At 39.8% G+C, this 23280-nt stretch overlaps 1 protein-coding gene across 11 annotated transcripts in view; it reads right to left on the reverse strand.

Annotated features, from left to right (window-relative positions):
• Positions 1-23280, reverse strand: part of ENOX1 (ecto-NOX disulfide-thiol exchanger 1) — a 365091-nt gene that overhangs the window by 129031 nt on the left and 212780 nt on the right. For all 11 annotated transcript variants that reach the window (XM_083811361.1, XM_083811360.1, XM_083811368.1 and 8 more), the window contains 2 exons: positions 12329-12464; positions 11351-11488 (listed from right to left, as the gene is read on the reverse strand). In XM_083811361.1, coding sequence (XP_083667487.1) covers positions 11351-11488; positions 12329-12338 — 148 coding nt within the window. In that variant the 5' untranslated portion in view covers positions 12339-12464. The remainder of the gene's footprint in view (positions 1-11350; positions 11489-12328; positions 12465-23280) is intronic.

Below are 23280 nucleotides of genomic sequence, written 5' to 3' on the forward strand. Positions count from 1 at the left end.
GGCCCACAGCGGTCAGATGCCATTATGCATCAGAGAAAGTGAAATAATTGAGCTAGGATACAGCAAACAATCTAGAAAACCTGTGAAAAAAACAAACTGTCTTGGAATTTGAACAAGAAAACACTTATAAAATACCACTAGATCAACAACCTCATACCTAAGCACTAAGACGGGAGAATTACAATAAACAAAGTGGCTGGAGTATGCAGATATGTGATAATGTTTCTGTCATACAGTCCTTAGAATAATCCCTCTGTTACTACTTGAGGTAGCCAAGAGATGTCAATGCCCCTCAGGAAATATTTGTTGCATTACAGAGACTTTATTCAGTACAGTACAGTATTCAATGCAATATGCAAAAGCTTTGTTGATGAAAGACAGAAGATCAGGGGAAAGAAGAAGAAGGGAGGTAGGAACAGAATTGTCTGTTAAGGGGGATGCTGTAAGAAAGCCCTCCAGTGAGAATTTGCGGCCTCAAATCCCTGGGTGAAGCGTTTGAAGGGTGGTTAGCTCTCATGTCCCCGATGGGATCAACTGCTGAGGCAAAACACTGGAAGAGAGGCAGTCCCTAAGGGACACCAAATGGTCTGCATGAGTCATTAGCTATTATTGTTTTGTTTCCTTAGCACTGCACCTTTCCATTTCTAAGACATGCACACATGTAGAGACGCACACCATCCCATCAGGCAGTACTCAATCAGTTTGTTACAGGGAAATATATGCTGGAATACTTTATGGAGAAATAGCTTCCCTTTTGAGGTCCAGTGTTAATAACTTCCATTCACATAAGGTAGCCCTGTTGCTTTCAAGGGGACAATCTATGTCATGATGATTACATACAAGACTGTTCTTGCAGAATTGGATGGTTTGGGTTTGTTTTATCTTAATTCCAGATTATAAATTCCACTCAGACAACAACAACAGCGAACAACAGAAATGTGGGCTGTTTGAACAGAAAACATAGGACACATGTTCCAAACCACATTTAGATATAAAGCTCAGAATTAACACCTTGAATTGCAGCCAGAAAAGATCTTAGTCTTGAGGCTGAAAAGTCCTAAGTCTTTGGAGTTGATAAATCAGCCATGACAAGCCTGAACTGGCTATGGTTTATTATAAAATCAGGCTTTATTATCTGCTTGAGGTAATTAGACAGACCAGAACAAAGGGACACAAAGTTAAAAAGCAACATATGTAGGAAGAACTGGAAGAGATATTTTACTTTACACAGGCTAGTGAATAAAAGAATGTACTTGAGTGTTTTTTTCATATGATGAATTCTGGCCACTAACATGAAGGGACCCCCCCCCCAGTATTTATAAAAAGCAATTTATTAAATCAGCTACTCTTGGAGCTGCTCCGCTGCAGTTCCCACTCCCTGCTGCCTATGTGCAGCCCCGGTATCCAGCTACAGCATCCAAGCTCTCTTTTCTCACAATCCATGATCCTTCTCTGAGTCTCTAAGTGGTTATGAAATTATTAAAAGCATAGTAAAGAAAAAAAGAAGGATGATACTATGGCATTTACTACATTAAAGGACAGCAGCACTGCATTCAGGTATAAAGACAATAAATGTCAGGGTATTTAAAAGAAAATAAAATCTGTTCACTTTTCTCTGTCCTCGTAATTTTGGTGAGTTATTGTTATTTTTAAGGAATATTTATCTTATTTTTGGTATTGGTTATTCTGGTAGATAAATCTTTAGGACATTATGAAATGTCTTAAAAATACTTGTACAAAAGAATGCTTGAAGTGCCAAAATTGCTTTCAAAATGCCCCAGAAAAGAAGGTTTCAATGATTGTTCTTGGAAAGGGCTAAGTCCTGTAAGTCCAAGTACAGTTCAGGTCCCAAAACAGGGGGTTCCCAATGGGAAGGTTACATAGATTTGATAGAGGCAGATCAAAACGAGGAAAAACCTCAACATTGCAGTTGGTTCTAATATTCCGCATTTAATTCTAGTGAAATAAACCATTTGAAATACGGTCGTATCAGAGAGAACAAAAGGAGCCGGAGAAGCCTATAACTTGCCCTCTCTATCCACTGCAGTATGGACATTTCTCTTCCAAAACACAGCTCGTACTGCCGGATCTGTATAAAAAAGTTATATCTGCTCCTTCTCCTGCTGTGCTGTCTTTCTCCTGTAAATGCTAGCAAAGCTCTTTCCTATCCTCTCACTTCCCTTTTTGCAGTCTAGCTCTACAAAATTACACCAGCACAGTCAAAGAGGAAGAGCAGATAGGAATTGTCTGCCTGTTCCCATTTTGCTCAATAGTTTGCCTGTTTCTCACCGCCTGACTCAGAATATCAGATAAAAGAGTTAACCTGCTTTTTCAGTTACCACCATATCACTGCGGTGCCAAGGCACCTGGAAAAAAAGCCACACAGTAGGCAGCCAGCTTGGTAATCGCTGCTGCTTTTCATGCCAATCAGTATTATTCCATTGTTTACATGCAATCCCTTACCTACCTGGTTTATCTAAGTGAAAGAAAACAGACTGTGCACAATTTGGGCTGGGATTAACTCATAAGTGCTCAGACAGTGTTTAACTTACCAGAGCTCCCCATCTGAAAGCCTTTCCTGAATACAAATAACAAATAATTACTAAATAGTCTAAGCACTATGGTCAGGAGGAGATTATTTATAAAGGAAAATCATGTAGGGTCATGCGAACGTTTTTTTGTTTGTTTGTTTGTTTGTTTGTTTGTTTTAATAAAATCTGATTGAGAAATGTGCACATTTCAGCAGATAAAGTTGTCCCTGTTACACGAACAGACGTATTAAATTCCGGAAGGCACAGTAAGAGAATATCTCTAATACAGAGACAGAACACAACCTAAATACGTGCTGGAGAGTCTTACAGCATATTTTATGTATCAAGTTTAATTATGCTTCACCTCCACGTCCACTAACAGAACCACTCTGGTGACCAGCTGCTTCCCATTACAGAGGCATTACTCAGTGCTGTTGATGTCACGCACATCATGTGTCACCACTGGAGCATGGGAAGGTGCAGTAAATCCACTGTTTATCTGAACCAAGTCAACATTAGCAAAGTATTATGTTGCAAACTCCCTCGCGTGTTTTGGGGTTAGGCTTGCTGAAGCCTAAGTGGCTTCTTCAGCATGGACTATCAAAAGACATTTTTCCATGCTGATCGCCTCTGCTGATATTTCACAGACTCCTGCAACGAGGTGGTTTGTGAAAGCTAATTCTTTTGCTCATCCCAAAGCAAAGAGCATTTGAAGGAAAGATGGCAGAAAGGAAAGAAAACCATGTTTCTGTCCTTTATCCCAAGATAAAATGTAGAAAGCAATCCTTTCCTGCTTGCTACCCAGGGGCCAAGCCCTAAGCACCCACCTATCCCATGCAGGCAAAGAGAGATCCTGACTAGGGAAGCACAACAGATTTTATGGCCCTTGACTTGGTGTGAGTTCATTCACAGTCAAGTCTCACTCTCCCAAGGAAGTCTTGCTCTGCAACTGCCCCAAGCAGTAACGTCGGTGTCATGCTGATCACTGCGCTCTCCTGAGAGCACTCTGCAGGTACTAACAGTCCTCTTGGGATGGCTGTGCCCATCTCCTGCAGACCATCCACATGACCTATTGGTGAAAAGTTCACAGATTTGGGTCCAGGACTTCAGGTAACATCGCCTTCACCTAGCCATCTCAACATACGAATGTGCTCAGCAAGCCACCTTCAAACAGTCTGCAAGCCTTGGTTTTGACGTAAATACACAAGTTGCTATTCATACCTCATCTTTGATTAGTTTAAAAGGTCAATTTCCTTTTTTCTGTTGATTTTTATCTACAATATCTCAATTTTCCTATTAGCAAATTGTATATCACGCAGCAGTTACACTGGATGCCTGACATTGGCTGCAGACACTTAGATCCTTGGATGGGACGTGATGTGTGAAAGGGAAGTGCTGTAAATAAACTGTACTCTAGCACAAGTGAACAGTCAACAGCAAATGGTTCCCAACAGCCTCCTGGCTTACTTTATGCTTTGGGATGCTGATAATTACTCATGGGTTTTCTTGTCTAGAATAAATAAACTCATGGAAAATAGTGGGAATGGAGGCTTTCCAAAGTGGGAGGAAAAAAAAAAAAAAGATGGTGAAAACTTTTACAGAAATTGAGTATGTCTATGTTATTTCACTGGAACTTCAAACAAAAACAGGCAGAACATATTTTCTGGTGGTTACAAAAAATAACAATTAACAACAGCAAGGGATTAAAAAAACAAATTATCCAAACAATATAGCATGCGTCATTAATGTATTCTGGGATTTTGAGAGAGTTAAGAGGAGTTATGCCAAATAGTAATCAGTCTGTTTTCCTGAACTGCTAACTGGCTGTGGACAAAAATATAGAAATAGATGCCATAATAAAATAAATAAATAAATAAATAAACACCTCACCCCACATACAGCACAAACTTTGCCTTTAGCATGTACCTGTATATGCCCCTGTTCATTTCCTGAGTCTTTATTTGGGACAGTCACACTTCATCTGACGTTAAAAAAGCACTATTTATCTTTAAGCACCAAGTAGATTTTAATCATTATCTTCATCCTTGGCCTCAATTAAGGTCTAATATAGAGTAGGCACTTGAATGACCTAAGAGGCACACTTAACCCTGAATAGTGTGTCAAAGGCACTTAGAGTTTCTGCCACATTTCCTCTGGCCATTGAATCTCTCTCTCCTTTTTCTGTTGTAACCTGACTGTGTTTGTTCCTAGCACTTTAATGTCCCCTGGTGTGAAGTCTCCTTGAGTAACACTCACACAACAGAAAGTGTGATTAACTCCACAGGCGCTTTTCAGGTCAATGATAAAAACCTACTTGTTACGCTAATATATAATATTTCTTTAGAGATGCTCCCAGTGAATCTGCATATTGGGATTCCCACAGTGCCTGTTCTCTTTCACTCTTGCTGTTCGCCTGTGTCTTGTCAATAGAAATACATAGTTTTTTCTGGGTACGGGCTCTACTCTAATTCTCTAGAGTAGGGTTCACACTTCTTTAATTATTCTGATTGGTTACTCAGATAATTCAAATAATAAAGCTTTTTTTCTTCCTCTTGACTGAAATGCAATGTCTCCATAGTGAAGTCTATAAAAGTAAAGTATAGGAAGGAACTAGAATAAAATTAGAAAAATTATATGATTTTCTTCAGAGTATGCCTTACATTTCTCTTGCTCCATAGGCTTGCTTATTAATGAAACACAATGCATAAAACATGCTTGGAAGCCATAGTATCTGAAAAGATGTCTTCTGAAGATCTTGTAACCTCAAAGGTTTTACAAAATCTGTGGAACACTTTGAAGACTTAGATTAAGACTTCCTATATCTTCTTTTGCTACCAATGTCAAAGCAATGCAGTGTTCAGATCAAGGATAAGTACACTGTACATTACCCTGCCACTGGCCTGATGAATTCTTTCAGCAGCTAGTTGAGATCTACAGCTTATAAGGGCAGGGGAACAAGAGTGCAGGGAGTGTCTTTACCAGATGCTGTCTGCTTAAAAGCTTAAATCTGCAGTGTGATAAACTTTATTAACAAATAATAGATGCACAAGTATTTTTTCCTAGGAAAGGTACTTTCTTCAGGCCATAGTGCAAGTGGATTACTTAAAAAAATGTGTATGAGCCTGTAATCAAAAAAACAGGAGCTCAATACTGACTAAGAAAAAAAAATGGAAACTGTTTTCTTAAGCATGTCTTAGAAGATTCAAGTTATATGCTTGTTAGCACATTGGTTCAGTGGCTTAACAATGATGTGCAGAAAAAGGAAGCTTTACTAGGTAATAGCACAGCGCAGGTAAAATTAAGAGACTGCTCAGATGGATATCAATGTCTCCAGGCCGCCAGTAATGGAGATGCCCCAGAAAATGCACAAGACTGGCAGAATCATCTGGCCAGCTGATTTCTTAAAGTCTTCGGCACTGTTTAATGCACGGCCTCTCTTCAGGGAACTGCTGAATATAATCAAATATACCTTGATTTCCTACAAGATTTGATTGTTCTTCATTAACATTACAAAAATAGTACCAAACCAGAACAATGAGGCACAATTCAGTCAGAATACAATGATCTGCAGTAGGCAATAATTCATTGAGAATGCCTCATCTATTTTGTGGTAGAAATCCAGTGAAGCTCAATAGACTTTTCCATAGCTGATACAGACTGGTGAGGGAATTTTTAAGCCTCAGACCACCCTGTATTTTTCTAATATAATCCTTGGTTTTTTTCCTTCTCCTCTCTTCTCCTCTTCATGGGAGTCAATGACCTCTTAAGCTAGTGGAGTGAGTAGAAGGAAAAGCCATTATGCTAGTCCTCCACGATACACTCATTGCATGGGAAATTGCTTGGGATTAATTGTAATCTAGATATAGTGTTTGCCTTTAGTTATAATCTTCATTTTCAAGAAAGAGACAGTCTGAATATTATGTCTCCAAAGACTTGGAGGTCTTGAGCTAATAAAATTATGGGAGGGATATTTAACCTCATGCTTTGCGATTTAAGGGTCTCTAGATTGAAATATCCCAATTTTGTCTTTTATCAAAAAGTACTTCTGGGGTTACAGTTTCAGGACTGCAACCACTTACTGTCACAGGCGCTGCTTCCATAAGTGAAGTTTTGCTGAGTTATGGCTTGATTTAGAAATACAACTTCTAGTTTAGGGAATCCTGCTCTATGTATTAATGATCAAGGGAAGAGCCCATTGGAGGGAGAAGCGCTTCAGTGCTGACTTGCCTTTTACATCTCCCTGTGAAGTATCTGATACTCAACACTGTCAAAAGCACAATCCTGAACGAGGTGATCTGATTGAAGCTGACAGTTTCTATGTTCCACTGAAATCAGGTCAAAAGACAAGTGTGTGGGGAAAGCAAAGACAAATGGAAAAACAGAAAGGCTGATGTAAGTGTCTAATATTTCACAACCTCCAGTGTCTAAAAAACATATGCCTGAAGCCACAAAAATGGTGTATAGTTTTTCTATACTTTTTAGTAACCACGATGTTAGGCTTCAAAGCTTACTAGCCTTTGTTTTCACTAGGATTTTGTAGAAGTGGTCAAAGTCTAACTTCAGCAAAAACAATACTGGAGGCCACAGAAATTTTAATATCCTGAGGCTGAGGCATGTTGGCTGGGTTCACATGGATGAACTTGCATTAATAATTATCCCATAAATAAGTAGAAGGCATTAGTTTTCAGGCATACCCTTGACTTATAAGTAGACGTATAAATTTCATCTTGGATGTCTGCACTTATGGTTTTTGTTTGTTTGTTTGTTTGTTTGTTTGTTTTCCTGTAAGAGTACAAACAAGCAGCATAGGGCACAGTCTTAAGCAAGTCTAGAAGAATTATCACTAATGTACCACCCTTCGTACTCATTTGTACTGGTGAACTTTTTGACATACACCACCTTCGACTAATGAATGTTTAGGTCATCTAAGCCATTGTGGAGGAAAGCATCTCAAAATTGCTTCATGTTTTCCGGAGTAATGACTCATTAGTGTTAGAAGAACCAAAGTATTTTTCTGGCAGGATGTTGTCGTTTAGAATACAGGTGACCTGCTGCCATTTGCTGAAACAAAAGAGATCATGAGGACACCAAATTCAGCAATGCCAAATTTGCCTTGAAAAAAATCCTGATGTAAAAGCAAAAATAAAACATTCTCAGTTGGACACAAAGTTTTTTTGCTGTTCCTAAAATGTAACAGAACAGTGGACTTGAACATAATTGAAAGATGTGCTTGAATCAGAACTGCTGAGTGCACAAGGAGGATTCAGATCTCAGAAATGTGGAGTACAAACTATCCTTTCCCTCTCACCTGGCCATATTTCTCAAAGTATCAAAGCATAGAAAATTGCAGTTTTAAGGCCTGGATAATTCAAAAGCAGTTTAGCAGATTTTCTCCAGCCTTTCCAGAAAATTTTTACCTCTGGGCTGAGACCAAGAAATTTCAGTCCAAAAGGCAATGTTTTGGAAAAAAATTATAAACTGCTGAAAGGGGAGGTTTAGAAGGAACGTGCTTTTCAGACAAGGCTATTCCACATCAGTCTTTAACACTTTAACTAATGCATTATTAAACTATGCTAAACTACAGTTTATTGTATGAATTATACATATATAGTGTATAAATGCATATTAGCGTATATGTATTACAATAGCTAAATATTATGGAAAAAAAAGATGAGCTTTCAGAATAACAAGAAGCGTAAGCAAAATTTATGTAGAAACTGAAGAGATATTATACACCTATTAACAAGAATTCATCTTGACAAATGAAAGGCTCTGACATTTGCCCAGATCAAAAATCCAATTTTGCAGTACTGAGAGATAAGGAATTAAATAGAGTACAGATATCATCTAACCTGGTATTAAAAGGTTAGCAGTGCTTAAAATTGATTAGTTACCCAGACCAGACAGGCTGTGTCCCAGACTGTGAGAAGAGAATTGGCCAGATGTTGCAGAAGCTTTAGTAGACATTTTAACAAACTCTCAGGCTAGGCAAAAAGTTCACAGCTTGCAAAGTGGGTAGCATAACTCTGTTACGAGGCAGGAATCCCAGCATGTTACACAGCAGCAAAGTTAACCTCAGTTGGAAAAAGAAAAAAAAGAAAAAAAAAAAAAAAAAACAGCAAAACCCTGTAAAGAGACTTAGTAGATCATAAGGAGGCCATACCTAAAGGAGAAAAAATGCCCTGAAATTGAGGAATTAGGAACCAGTATGTTTGGAGAAGGAAAGGCTATGATAGAATAAGTCCTTTGGAAACTGAAATATCAGAAATAGGAGATACGTCAGGGTATAGATGGGTACCACACACCGAATTTCAGACTATCACAGTTTATAAAGGCACACGCAGGAAAGATCACACTCTCTCCAAGATAATTTTAAACTAATTATTGCTTTCCTAGCTGTCACCAAGGCAGAAAAATAAAAGAATAAAATAAAAATATTTATTTTTAAAGGCAGACAAAAAACGCTGGTGTTTCATTTTCATCTCCGATAAATGTCATAGATAACAGTAAAAAAAGCAATATGTGACTGCTGAGGGAGATTATTTCATTGATAGGATTAATACTAAAAAAAATGAAAAAAAGTCAGAAAGGGGTATAGACTGGTTAGATATTTGGTCTAATATGGTGATGGAAACTGTTGTTGAATGCAGACACAGTAAATATATTTATAAATATATCATTGCAAATAAGTCTATAAGTCTTTTCATGGTATATTGTGGTAAAAATTATGGATTTGCCATGATGAAAATGTGTCAAAAACTTATGAATCATAAGGAAATATAATGAAGTGTCAAAACACCTATTTACCTTGAAAAATACAAGAGAGTCTCAAAGAAAGGAAAGGAAAGGAAAAGCAAAGAAGTCATTCTACACCTGTAGAGAAAGCAGGCAGCATTTCAGTAATTAATATTTATTACTTATGGCACCTTTCATACATTGAAAATGCTGAACAAATACCAACTGACCTGTACAACACTCCTACAATACGTGATACACATGATTATGGAAATTACAGCAGGGAGCTGGCAATGAAATAAAATCCATGAGATCCTCCCTGTAGGGAAAAGCATTGCAAAGGAAAGGAGACTGCCTGGTAGGGATTGCATAGCGCACCTCACACAACTTACACCAGAACTGGGGAGTCAGAGGAAGAGGAGAAGACAAAAAGGTGGGCAAACCTCCATGGGACATGCAGCTGAGATGCTTGTAAATCAACACAGAGAAGCTGATTTTGACATTTGGACATTTTCAGGTAATTGAATTTGAGTTCAGCACATATTCAGGACATGAGCATGAATCAGTAAATCTGTTCACAAGCACAGTGAGTTCATTAGGTCCTGTCCCAGTTTGGTGGGATTTCTCCTCTCCTCTCCATGTGGTGGGACCACAGTCTCCAGCAACAACCTCAGCTTCTACAGGCAAAGTCCCACCAGATAATGGGAAATGCCATTTCCCCACAAGCCGACAAGAGAGGCACACCAAGACCAGTGAAGTCCTTGGTGATGCTGCGAGAGGACCTTCTGGTGATGCACCATGCTGTGCCCCCATCAATACCGGCCAGTATTCCTGGGGCTCTACTCTAGGCTGTTGGGTTGAGGACCACCACCACTCCTCTGCTGGGTGCAGGACCGGTGCAGCATGGGAGGCAGGCACTGACAGTTCTGCTGGTTTCCTTTAATCAGAAGCATGGGGTTAAAGAACCAGTTGATGGCCTCTACAAGGTAAACTCTCTGCTTGAGTCTGATTCATCATAAATCAACTTTCATGCAGCTTAGTTTACCCGACTGTAAAATAGGTAATTCAGAGCCAGATCATCATCTGTGAACTGGCACAGCTCCACTCAGTTCCCAGTCCCAGAAAGGGACATATTTGGCCAAAATTAAGTGTCACGCATCCCTGGTGAGGCAGACAAAGTGATTTACATCCTGACCTGGCTTACTGCATCCAAGTCTACAGACAGGCACAGACAAGACAGGAGGCAGCTCTGATCCACATGTTGCACTGCTCTTCTCAAGCTAAAGATACATATTCCAGAGGGGACCTGTCGTGTGTCTGGCTCATGGCTTGCATCTGTGGGGCACCCGCTCACACAAAAATAATCTTTCTGTACCTCACAGGAACAATAAAGTTTAATTTATCCCACCTAACTGGAGTTCTACTGCTGACAGTGAAGTCTGATAACGTCTGGACTAGTCTGTGAAACAATGCTGGTTTCAAAATATTATTTTTATTATTGTTAGAGTGAGTGATTTCCTGACACATTCTCCCAAACTAAAAGTGAAATAACAAAATCAAACAAGAACAACCTCTAGAAATCAATTTATGGAGTCAGGCAGAGAGTAAATAATAAAATACCTGATGGGAAAGCTTCACTTCACTAATATTAGCTGAGCGTATGAACTGAACAGACTACATGATTTTCTGCCTAATTAATGTAACTTTAAAATCTTTCTCCAGTCAGAAGGTCCTAGTCCGTGGTGTTCCTTGGCAGAACCTCAAGATATCCTTCTTGAACGGAGAAACAAAAACAAACATTCCTCTTATATGACCTGGCCCCTGGTCTTGACTCAGCATGAAGATCGATGGTTTAGTTGTCCATTTTCCCCAGAGTTTTGGCTTTCCACAAGGCTAAAATATAATGTGGATTATACACCTAGTACAAAAAGAGACTACTATACAGTATGCAATATTAATTATAGATGGTGTTTTCAGAATATAAAAAATAAATATATCCTCAGAAATCATTCCAGATATTTCTAAAAGGTTGCAAAGAATCCAGGGACTGGTAAAACAGAACTCTTTTAAAAGAAAAGTCTTACCTGTCACAAGCTGTTGTCCAGCTAGTCCTACTGGAACCATCCCCAGGTTATTCATAGCTGTGGCCCAAGCTGTTGGATCAGTGACTGACATGTTCAGTTGCGTGGTATCTATAGCTATACTTCCCAAACCATCAGCTGCTGCAGGAGAAGAAACACATTCTAAGTAGAAAAGTTAACATCGCAGCTTTATTAACCAGAACTGTCAGTGAAAATGAGGTATCACAACCACTGTTCTGTTTCTTAATTATGTTTCACCTTTCAGACAACTGATAATAGTGCTTGGTACTGTATAGCAAATGATGAAGACATTGGAAATATTCAGCAAACATAAAATGAAACATGAACAATTCAAGCTGATTATATGGCAAACTTTTTCACCATGAGGAGGAGCCGAGCAGTGGAACAGGCTGTACAGTCAACAACCTTGGCAGTTTTCAAGAGTGAACTTGATAAAGCCCTGAGCAACTGGTCTGACCCAATGGCTGGCTCTGCTTTGAGCAGGAGGTTGGACTGGAGACCTCCTGAGATCCCTGCCAACATGACTGAATTATCCTGCAGTCCTCTGATATAATTTAATTGTATATAATCTATGGCAGACTGTAAGAAAGCTGTGAGAACCAAACACATCCCAAGCAAAAACCCGCTTCCCATGACATACAATTTTTTATAGAGGATTTAAGAATATGTTAGCCCCTAACTAAAAAGAGGTTATAACCAGTTGTTTTGCTATGCAAAACACCAAGTTTTGTTCTGAAAACAAAAGAGAGTTATGATTAATATGGTCAAAAAAGACCGAGCCCAGGTATGGATTCCTGGACTGGGGAAGGAAGAGTGGGTTGGATAGCTAAGAGATGGTACCCTCCTCATGCTGAATCCCAAAACACAAGTTGCGATTGCACATTTGTGCATCCATCCCATCACAGCCGAAACCATCTCCTAGCTATTTCCTTACAACCTGTGCAGACCTGAGATATTTACCAGCAGCCATTGCTTTTTCACCAGTTCCTTTTGCTTCTGTTAGACTTCTTCAGCAAGGAAAAATTAGCTACTGTATTAGCAGCATCTTGAGATGGGATGTCACTGAACGCGGGGCCCACACACAGCTCATTAGGCTCTGAAAGAAAAAAAAAAAATGAAATCAGCCATCAAGTGCCACAGTCAGAATATAGTTGCAAAACAACAGACCACTCTGGGAAGCCACTTGAATGATGCTTCTGCCCACTCGCACTGGACCACCAGCCCCAGCCTCCTTGCACCCATTTCAGTGAAGATTTTCAATGAATCTTAGCCCTCTAAACAAACAGTGCCAAGTAGGAACTGTCAGACAGCTTGCCTCCGACTGAAAAGCCCTTCACAAATTAGGCCTTATCAGTAGCTACACAGCTTCCTCAGTATGAAGGCATTGGCTGAAAAAGCTCATTTTAAGGGTTGAATATGTTTTTTTGTTGTTGTTGTTGTTTTTTTAACTGTTAACAATTAACTGATGTTGCAAGTTTCAGGAAATAGTCTCCTGTTATTAAATGAACAGAAAAAAAAATGCAATGAATTTTAGGAAGGAATGTGCAGAGGTGTGAAAATGTAAGAAAACCTAACAGAGCTGAGGATGATGCCTGCTCCTTAACTAGCATGCTATGTTTGCCTCAGAAAGGTTAGGTAGCTCGAAGTGAACGTGGAGCATCTGCTTCCAGCTAAAATGCACTGCTTTCATCAGATATCTGTCAGACCGTGCATTTTACATATTTACATATTTACACAGCAGAGGGAGAAAACGCTGAGAATCATGTGAATCACTGAATGGTTTGGGTTGGAAAGAACCCTAAAGACCATTTAATTCCAGCCCCCCTGCCATGGGAAGGGACATCTCCCACCAGACCACGTTGCTCCAAGCCCCATCCAGCCTGGCCTTGAACACCTCCAGGGACGGGGCATCCACAGCTTCTGTGGGCAACCTGTGCCAGTGCCTCACCACCCTCTGAGTGAAGAATTTCTTCCTTATATCTAATCTAAACCTACCCTCTTTTAGTTTAAAGCCTTTACTCCTTGTCCAGTCACTACTCTCCCTGACAAAGAGTCCCTCCCGATCTTTCCTGTAGGCTAGAAGAGGTTGAGATGAACACAAACGTATACCCATGTTAGATATGTGCATTAGCTACATTTATTTATTTATTTATTTATTTATTTATTTATTTATTTATTTATTTATTTATTTATTTTTGGCTGTCCAGAAGCCAAGAGGGTCTGATCTACAGTCTTTGGTACCAGTAGGGAGATAGCACAACTTCTGACCGAGTGCTTCCAAGCTTTACGGGGGAATCATGAATGCCAGGCAGGTGCCTGTTGGTGACTTGCTCAGCCCTAAAGACACTTGCACTGTCTTTTTAAAAAATACTTGAAAGACCTTAATTATCAGGTTTCCAACATGCAAACCCTAAGAATTCATCTTTAGAAAAGAAACAATTAAAGTGATTATGCTGTATTTTAGCTGTATTTGAGCACCTCCCACACTTTTCTTTTTTCATATGATGTGCATAAAGTACAAGCTAGAAAGTTTTACAGTTCTCTGACACTGTACAGATCACTTCATAGGGACATGATCAAATTAATAGCTGTAAGAGCAAAGAAAGAGTCGGGATCAGACAATACTCTACATTTTTTGTATGTTGTAATTTTCAAATAACCAGCATACTAGGTTAAAAAGTATTTTGTTCAAATCTACAGTGGGTCTATTTAAAAGTCAATATTTATCAACTCTTAATATTCAAATTTGCAATTCCAATTCCTATTTGATCTCCACTATTCATTATACAAAACATAAAATAATTTCATGATAAAATTAGCGGCTAAATAACATCTATAAATACGAAAAAACATTGAACAAAAGTCCTCTTCAGGGAACACGATTAACTTATGTTAATCTTGGCAAGCCACCCAAGATTTATGTCATGTTTTTAAAAACTGGGTGTCTCTTATTCAGCTCCTTAAAATTGTACTTAGCTCTTTCTACTCAGGCTATAAACTTTTGACCACAAACATCTATTTTGAGGTTAAAGCTGGCTGAATAATTGCTTGTCAGTAAGATATTTCTCACTCTGCACATCCCCTTTCGTCTTCATGAATCATTCGCAAATCAATCTGATTCACAAACAGATGCTGAACAACCCAGATGAGTGTGGTTCACCTAACACCCATGGATCCATATACCCCCCTGGCAAGGATCTGGGTGCCCTATTGCATTTCTCCTGTGACCAGGAACCTTCTTGCCCAGGTGCAGGAAGGAACATCTCATAGCAATGAAAAGCCTCTCCACACCTTGTTGTGGGCTAGTTGCTTATTTCCATCATGTACCCCCCTGACTGCTGGCAATAGAGGAGGTGTTTCGCCATGGTGTCAGAAGACCTGCACAGGTATCTCAGACCAGCATGGATTATGAGATAAGGGGCAAAAAACGGGATGTTGGATTGTTTCTGGATGTTTTACTGCCTCATGGTGTGCATTGGGTGACATTACAAGGTCTGCTGCCAAACTTCATGCTCTCTTCCCCCCAGCCCAAATTGCAGTTGTATTAGCTCTGCCAGAAATGGGAATTGGCCCATAAAGACTCAGACCTTGGGCTAAACAAACACACCTCAGTCTACTGAGAACTAATATGTGACTTCTTTTGCATTTGCTTTTTACCAGGTTGTTCATCTATTTCAAATTTTGGTATATTTTCATAAATTAGCCACAAGCATTTGTTAAAGTCCTTGCAGAGGACAAAGAAAATACCACCATGAATATGGGGTTATTTGCGAATCCCCTATTGGACTATGCCACCATCTCTGCCCAGTGCACCACGAAACTTTTTGCTCAAAACACACTCTCACAGCCCACACTGGCTCTTGGCAGTTTTGCTTTCTCTCTAGCCATCAAGGCTACTCCTTGATCAGCAGGACCTGGATGCAGTGCAGGCTGAACCAGGGGAAAAAGCACAAAGAGCACGCAAGGAGCCTAAAGTGGAACTAGTCCTATCTAACCAAGAACTGCTGCAGGCTATTTTGTCAGTGGAAGAGAGCTGAATAACAAGCATAAAGGCACCTATGAACACTGAATAATTTGCAGCAAGCTGCAGGCAGAACTAATGCTACATCCTGAAGGACACAGACTGTAGAAACTAGCTCTTTTAAAAAGAAAAATACTAATTGTGAAGATCCCTTCTACTGACAAGTCAAAGATTACATTAATAGAGAGCAGCATAATATGGCTAAAATAATCTTACAGGAACTTCACACATAATTGACACTCAACCTTTAGTTTTCATCAAGAAACTTCTGAAAATTCGAATAGGGGGAGGTTTCATTAATTCTTAAAATAAAATCAGCTTTGGGCAAATTTCAGCATTTCTTTGTGTAGCTCAGATACTGCACTATTATATTCTTCATGACACTGGAAACAAAACAAGCTAGAGAAACAAATAAACCCTCACTCTAGGTCATATAAAAGACAAGTGATGTGTGATGAGAAATACGTCTGATAGTAAAGATTCTTATTTTTTAAAAATAAAAAGAATAACTGTGATACTTGTTAAACGTCCAAGAGAGTGCAAGCTTATGCAGGCACCCTGTGTATAATGAGCAGGTGTTAATCAACACCATCTCACTGACATCACACCTTTAGATAGCTCTCCTGATCTATAAATCATTAGTACTCTTCTGGGCATTAATGACCTGAAGATATATGTAAAAGAAATCTGCGTACATAAACATTTGAGCATGGGAGTAGCTTTACTCCAGGGAGGGGGAGTAACTTGAGAAGCAAATAAAGCCATAATACTGATCTACAGGAGAAAACATGTAAAGTCTTCTGGGTGCTGATGGTTCTGGAGGTTTTTGGGGAGCAGGTGTATTAATAAAAACTTCATTTCTTTAGAGCTTCTAATTAACAAATTTCTAATACCAAACACTGTAAAGCGATTCCCTGGGACACTTTTTGTGGCCTCATTTTCTGCAGACACAATGCAAGTACCAATCCTTGCATGGTAGATTGTGCGAGACATTTAGACTTCCCTCAGACAGGTTGTCAGAAAGATAAAGCACCCTCAAGTCCATACCAATGAGCACTTCTCAGTCAAAGCAGTCATAGCAGACTGCACTTAGCACGCATATTTTATACCAGGCAATTAAATGCAGTTACCCAAATGAATACAGAAGTTGGTTATATATTGTGCATCAATTATCACAGGCAATGAATGCTGTGAGACAAAGAAATTAACACAACATAAAACTAATTCAATAACACAGCAGATTGCTAAGTTAAAATCCTACCCTTTAGATATCTATAACACCACAGACAGTGAATTATGACACGGAGTGAAGCTGATTAAATGCACCACGGTAATGAGGCTCTGTGGAGTGCTGGGTCAGCGGCCAGCCCCAGGATGCATGGAGGAGGTTCTTTGCCTGGCTCTGACACTGATCTGCTCTGTGACCTCAAGTCATTTTGCCGCTCTGTCTCATTTTAGTGACCACTAAATCCTTAAAGGAAAAGACTGATGCCATCAATCTTTTGAAACCTGGGACTAAAAGTTGCAAAGCCATTAGAAAGTACTGGTGACAATTCTCATGACAATGCAGGTGGCTGGAGCGATGTGGCATCCTAGGAAAGTTACACCTAGGAAAGTTTTTCAGTTCTTACACGAACAGCATGTGTGAAGCATTTGTTATTGCTTACTGTGATTCATAGGATGACGGTCATTAGGTTGGTCACATTCCACCTGACCTGCCAAAGCACAGGTCATTTTCCAGGCTACCTCCTGCTGTCTTCTAAAATGCATCAAGTGTTTTGTACTGGGTCTTCCCAGTGTTTCTGTTTTTAGAGATGTTGACAGGACTCCCAATAAAGAAAGAAGAAAAAGAAACGAGAGAGAGAAGCAAAGATTTTATGAGAATCACTACCCATGTCTTCCTGACTATTTCTGGATGAAGAAGAAAGCTGTGGGTACTAACAATGAACATGATGTGTTTTTACTATGGCCATCCTGCCTGGAGCATGTAAAATGAAAGAACACCTCTAATGTGACACTGAAGATGGCTTTTACCCACTAATGTTGCATATGCAGCGTATGAAAAAGAGGCATTGTCTTATATTTTTGCATGGTTAATGACATGTTAACAGCTAAAAAAAACTCACCTAAATTATGAACTTCAAAAGAAATTGAAGAAATTGAACTTTTCCAACAACAATTTGTAAAAAATGTTTACAAATTCAATAAATAAAATACATGAGGTACCAGAGCATTTTAGAAAACATCTTATTTTCTGGGATAGGACCCTAAGTTAAGTATCTATCATATGCTTCAGTCTTTTGCAGCTCTACTGGAGAGAGGCTAGATGCTTTCCAGGGTCTCCAGAGAGTCACCCTATTTATCTGGCTCTGTCTGTCAGACTCCCGCTTACTGGATGCCTTTGAAAGAAAAGATTGATTTTGAAGGAATTGGCACTTTCCTTAACAAAACAGCTTTATTAGGCAAAAGCCAGTGAAGATAAGAAGGGTCCTACCCTTAGTGCCTAAATAGGAGCTCTGGTTACATGTTCACTTACATAATTCTTCTGATTTTTTGTATTTTGAATTAATTATAACACCTATGTTCATTCTAGACTATGCCTAGAATGTGTGTAGAAAAACTACATTTTCATCTTATAAACTCATAAAACATAGGCTGTAGCATTAAGAGATTTCATTTTTCGCTATGTACACTAAGTATGTTTCTACATATTTACAAAGGATACTCTCCACCAATTTTTGCTGAAAAACAGTTAACGAGTAAATCACGGCCGTACTGATAGGACTAAGACAACTTAGAGAAAACCACAATATATTTACAGTTTCCTTTTAAATTTAACAAAGCCAATTTGCACAAAATACATTTTCTGGAAGAACAGCTCATTTGAGATGCTGCATTACTAAAATCCTCTGCCCTAGCACTTTTTGAAGATAATACGTAGAACACACAAAGACCGGATTTCCCTCCAAAAGCAGAACACTGGAAGATTTCAGTGTGAAAAAAAAAAATAATAAAACAAAAATCTTCAAGATAAACAGGTGTGCTTGCCATGCTCTTTGTAAGGTCACCCCATAATATTTCATGCTAAATCCTGATCTTCTCTGGCATCAAAGAGCAAAGACTTAACAGGTTACAAATGTGCTTTTTCTTTTGTGTGTATTTTAGCAGCTGCAATCTGAATATGCTGAAGTCTATAAATAACAGAATCTGGAGGCACATTAAGCAAAGCATTACAGAAGTCCAGCTTAGTGATAAAAAAAGCATATGCAGTACCAAAATCATCTGGAAGGAAAAAAAAAAAAAGAAAGAAAAAAAAGCAACTTTGCCAGCTTGTGATGCAGTGTAGTCATGATAAAAATAAGCCTGATTATTACTTGAACACAAAACGCCATTGTGAATGGTGATTGCGTCTCCATTTCTCCCTCTTTCAAGATGACTTGAAATTTTGAATCACTTGCTTCCCATTTAAGAGGCCAGTAGCCTCTTAAACCAACTCCTCCTGTAAATTTCTGCATATTAAGAATTTATATGGCGCAAATAAAGAATGATTCTAAAACCTTTTAATTACTAACAGCAGTATTTTAAGACTAGTCCTTGTGTCATGCTCTTTTCTACTGAAAGCCACTGACTGCTTTAGAAACGTGACATTCCCACATCACTGCATTTCAGACAGAAGAGAAGGCACCCAAAGCACGTCTTGAGCAAACAGACTTCAGCAACTTCACTGGAAGGCTGAATACTGAAATGCTCCCACGAGAGGTGCTGGAATGCCTCCTTGATGCCATACAGCACCTGGGGCAGTCATTATATGCGAGCTATACATGCTATTTCTTATCTCTGTTGGCTTGAGGGAACACCTACATAAATGCAGCACACATCACACCCTCTCCCACTCTGCTGCGCAACACCCCTTACCTTGTGTTTACTAGAGCTACTTCAGGCAACTGCAATACAATGGGGGTTGTTTTTCTAAAAAAAAGAAATAAGGACAAAAGAGAAAAAAAAAAAAAAAAAAAGACCAAAGCAAGCTGGGACACACTCCCAGACAGAGCATTTTAGCTTCCTGGCTAACCTGAAGCAAAATCACTTCCATGCCACCCCTTGAAAAAATGCAGTTTGATGGGTAAGCCCTGCCTGTGGCAGACCCCTAGGGACAGTATCATGCAGTCCATCAGAATGAGAGGGGGGAGCCTCATTAATGAATATCCAAACGAACACACACTGCATTCTTCAAGGCCCAGAAGACCAGGAGACAGTTGAGTTTCACATGGCAACATTATGTATGGAAAATCTATTTTAAGTAACTTTTTAGAAGTTTCTAAAATGCATTCATTATCATTTTTCTTTTCCTTCACAGCCTGTATAATTGAACTCCTGGAGTTAAAGCAGCCTGTCTTTTCAGGCAGTTTCATGGGGAAAAAAAAAAAAAAAAAAAAAAAACACTTGTCAATCAAACTATTTTCATATTTTTAAAATACACTTTTATCATTGGACAAAATTGTGACAAGAGGTGACATCTAAGTGACCTTGCTGAAGTTCCCAGGTGACCTGCAGAACACTATTTCGTGGGGTAAGGAAGCAATCTAAAATCATATAGAACAAAATTTTATGCAAGACCACCATGTATTTTCTCAGTGAGGGTTCAGGTGAAACACCTGAAGAGAGGTTTAGATTTGTTTTGTTTTAATTCAAGGTTTCTGATGAAAAATTCTGCTTATGAGAAAAACTCAATATCTCTTCTATCAACCTGCATCTCTCCTCTCTCCAAAAGCTGCCATCGCCTCTTAGCTTGTCACACTTAGGATCTTTTTTTGCAACTATAAGCTCTGAATTGGTAGTGTGCTCTCTGGTCTCATTTATCTTGTATTCCTTCCATTCCTCTTAGTGTATTGCCTGTTCTTCTCCATTTACCTCACAATTTTCCTCTTTGCTTTTTTTTGACTTTTTTGTTTGTTTGTTTGTTTGTTTTTCCATCCATTGACTCCATGTTTCCCCTTACAACAAAGGCACATCTCTTGCCTGACTCTGCCATGGGCCATTCCCTCATCCAAATATCTCTTCACTACCAAGAATCAGTATTGTCTGTTACACTGTGCTGTTTCATTAAGAGAAGAAGGGATTCATCTCATCATGTGTGAGGCCTATGCCTCGGGCCTAAGCCTGAGCTTTCCCACTGCCAAAATTGCCAATGGGGAGAATGAGATACTTCAGATGGCCTGTTTCAGACTCCTACCTGATAAGGCAATGAAACAAGCCTCAGAGATGATCTGGGTTAATCAAATTGTGCCTCATGAGCCCAGCCACCACTCAGCAACCTGCCGTATGAATCCCAGTACACCTCTCAATCCCAAGGGACTCAGCTCCCAGTCCTGTCCTTTGCCTGGCTGGAAACTCCAGCACAGCAAAGCTCAGGAGAACAGAAATGACTACAGCTTGCTGTAACTCAAGATAATGTCCCCAGATATAGACACAAATGTGTATTTAGAGAGATGGCTTGCTTTCTGATTTTTTTCCTGCCCATCCCCAGTGAATATGCCAACATATGACTTTTAGTGGTTGACAACGGGAGCTGCCCACTCACACACATTTCCTACAACTGTATTGCCCTACATCTATCTGTTCTTTGGAGAGAAAACTCATTCTGGCCCTTTTCTTCCCACTTCCCACTTCCAAATGAATCGTTTCTCCTCAGCCCTGTTTCTTTCCCAGATGCTTAACTCCTTTGCTCCTTGCAGCTCGCTTCTTAAAGATCAGTGAACCACTCAGCTACAAACCCCACTCAGCTACCATGGTTTCCCTATTTCTTCCCATCAGCCTTGACCAGGTAGTAAATGGCTCTCTTTATCCTTTGTGCCATGCTTGGGGGCAGTACCCCCCATTGATTAGAAGGTGAGGAGAGCTACATGGAGTTTCCCTCTGTCCTTTTGCTTCTCCCAGTCTGGTTGTTGTGGGTAAATGGGGGGAACTGAGAGGGTTTTCCATTTTCTAGAAGATGGAGCCGAGCTTCCAGGCTCTTTTTTCTCCCTCATACCCAATGGCTTTCAGCAAAGGCTGAATTACATTGTGAAGTGGAGCCAAGAATTTTCTACCTGTTTTCTAAATAGTTGCATATGGGATCATGAAGCAATTACTGTAGGACTGCAAACAGGAATATCACATACTCTGCATGTGTGCTCTTCTTCAGAGGACACTTGTACACCTTCCTTCTCTTTCGCTGGAGTTGGACTCGATGATCCTGGTGTGTCCTTCAAACTCAGGATAGTCTGATTCTATGATTCACTCCCACAGAGGGAGAGGCAATCCCATATTTAATACGAGGCGTTATCAGGAGACCATCAGAGACTGTGCCTCAGGTATGATCAGGCAACAAAAAATGCTTTGGGGCTTCTCCCTTGTAACTGGCTGCCCTGAGGTTGGGGCAGATGGGGTTCCAGCTGCAGATCATGGTGGTTATGATGGTGTTAAAAGCCTTCCCTCCCTCCATTTCATCCTGCTGTACCTTTACTGGCTAACACCCTCTCCACCCCAAGAGGGCTAAAACCAACTGGAGACCCAGTGCTCCTTGTGCTGTAATTGGGCTGGTTCTGGCTTCATCCAGGAGCCCCCTGGGACTGGATGTCAGCGAGTCAATGATGTTCCAAGAGTCATGGGCAGGGCTGCCCTCCTGCCAGGCTTTTGCACCTCATACAGCTGGATCTTCAGCCCTTTGAGACTTTTAAGATGCTACTGTGACATAATATTAGGAACACTGATAACAATAGCATCCCCCTCTCTCCTCATGCAGGCCCTTCACCCCTTTCACATAGCTAACAATGCTTTCAACCACCCTTTCCTGGAGTATTGTGCATTTGTTTGTCTTGCCTTATTTGAATTATGAGCTCTTCAGGGCAGAGAATTTGCCTTTATCTACATTGGCAAAGTACAATGTAAATTTACTACACTATGTAAATATTTTCTAATAACAGGGGCAATAACAAGAATAATGTATTTACTTTACTGTAATAAAGTATTTTCAGGCTTCAAGATACAAACAGGAACAACCCAAAGTCAACAGCAGGACCAAAAGGTTTCCAGAACCTTTATGTGTGAAGCAGAAGCCGTGAAGTCACTATGTGAAACTTTGGTAAATTAGTTACTTATATTCATAAATAGCATTTGTTACTGCTGTAAAAATCATTGCACACTGACCCTCTGGAATACATAAAGCAGAATGCAACCAGTGTAAACCAGTAGAACACTGCTTAACATGTATTATGAGGGTCACAAATGGCCTACTAGTTACTTTTTAAACAAATGTAATGTTAATACTTTCACTGCAACATTATGAATAAAGCATTTGGCCTGTAGCTATGAATATGGTTACTGATGGCTTTAGACTTGTTTTCTTACATTGTCATCCAGCAAACTTCTGTACCGTGCTCTCCCGGGACCAAGTCTTCACCCCTTGAACTTTCAGAGGACAGAGGTACTAGCCCAGAAGACCCAGGGGTGCAGCAGTTCCCCCCAGCTCCCCCAGCACAGCTGGATACCCACCACTTGATATCGTCCCTACAGCAGCAATTATAGAATCACAGAATCATTTACTTTGGAAAAGACCTCTAAGATCATCACACACAACCGTCTACCACTAAACCATGTCCCTAAGCATCACATCTACATGTCTTCTGAATACCTCCAGGGATGGTGACTCAACCGCTTCCCTGGGCAGCCTGTTCCAATGCCTAACAACCCTTTCAGTAAAGAAATTTTTCCTAATATCCAATGTAAATCTCCCCTGCTGCAACTTGAGGCCATTTCTTCTTGTTCTATCACTTGTTGCTTGGGAAATGAGCTTTTCTGGCACTCAGGAGGTACCAGGGTCACTGCCCACACCTTTTTGACACCATCTCTG

This window comes from Anser anser (assembly GCF_964211835.1).
Source record: "Anser anser genome assembly, chromosome: 1".
NCBI lineage: Eukaryota > Metazoa > Chordata > Aves > Anseriformes > Anatidae > Anser > Anser anser.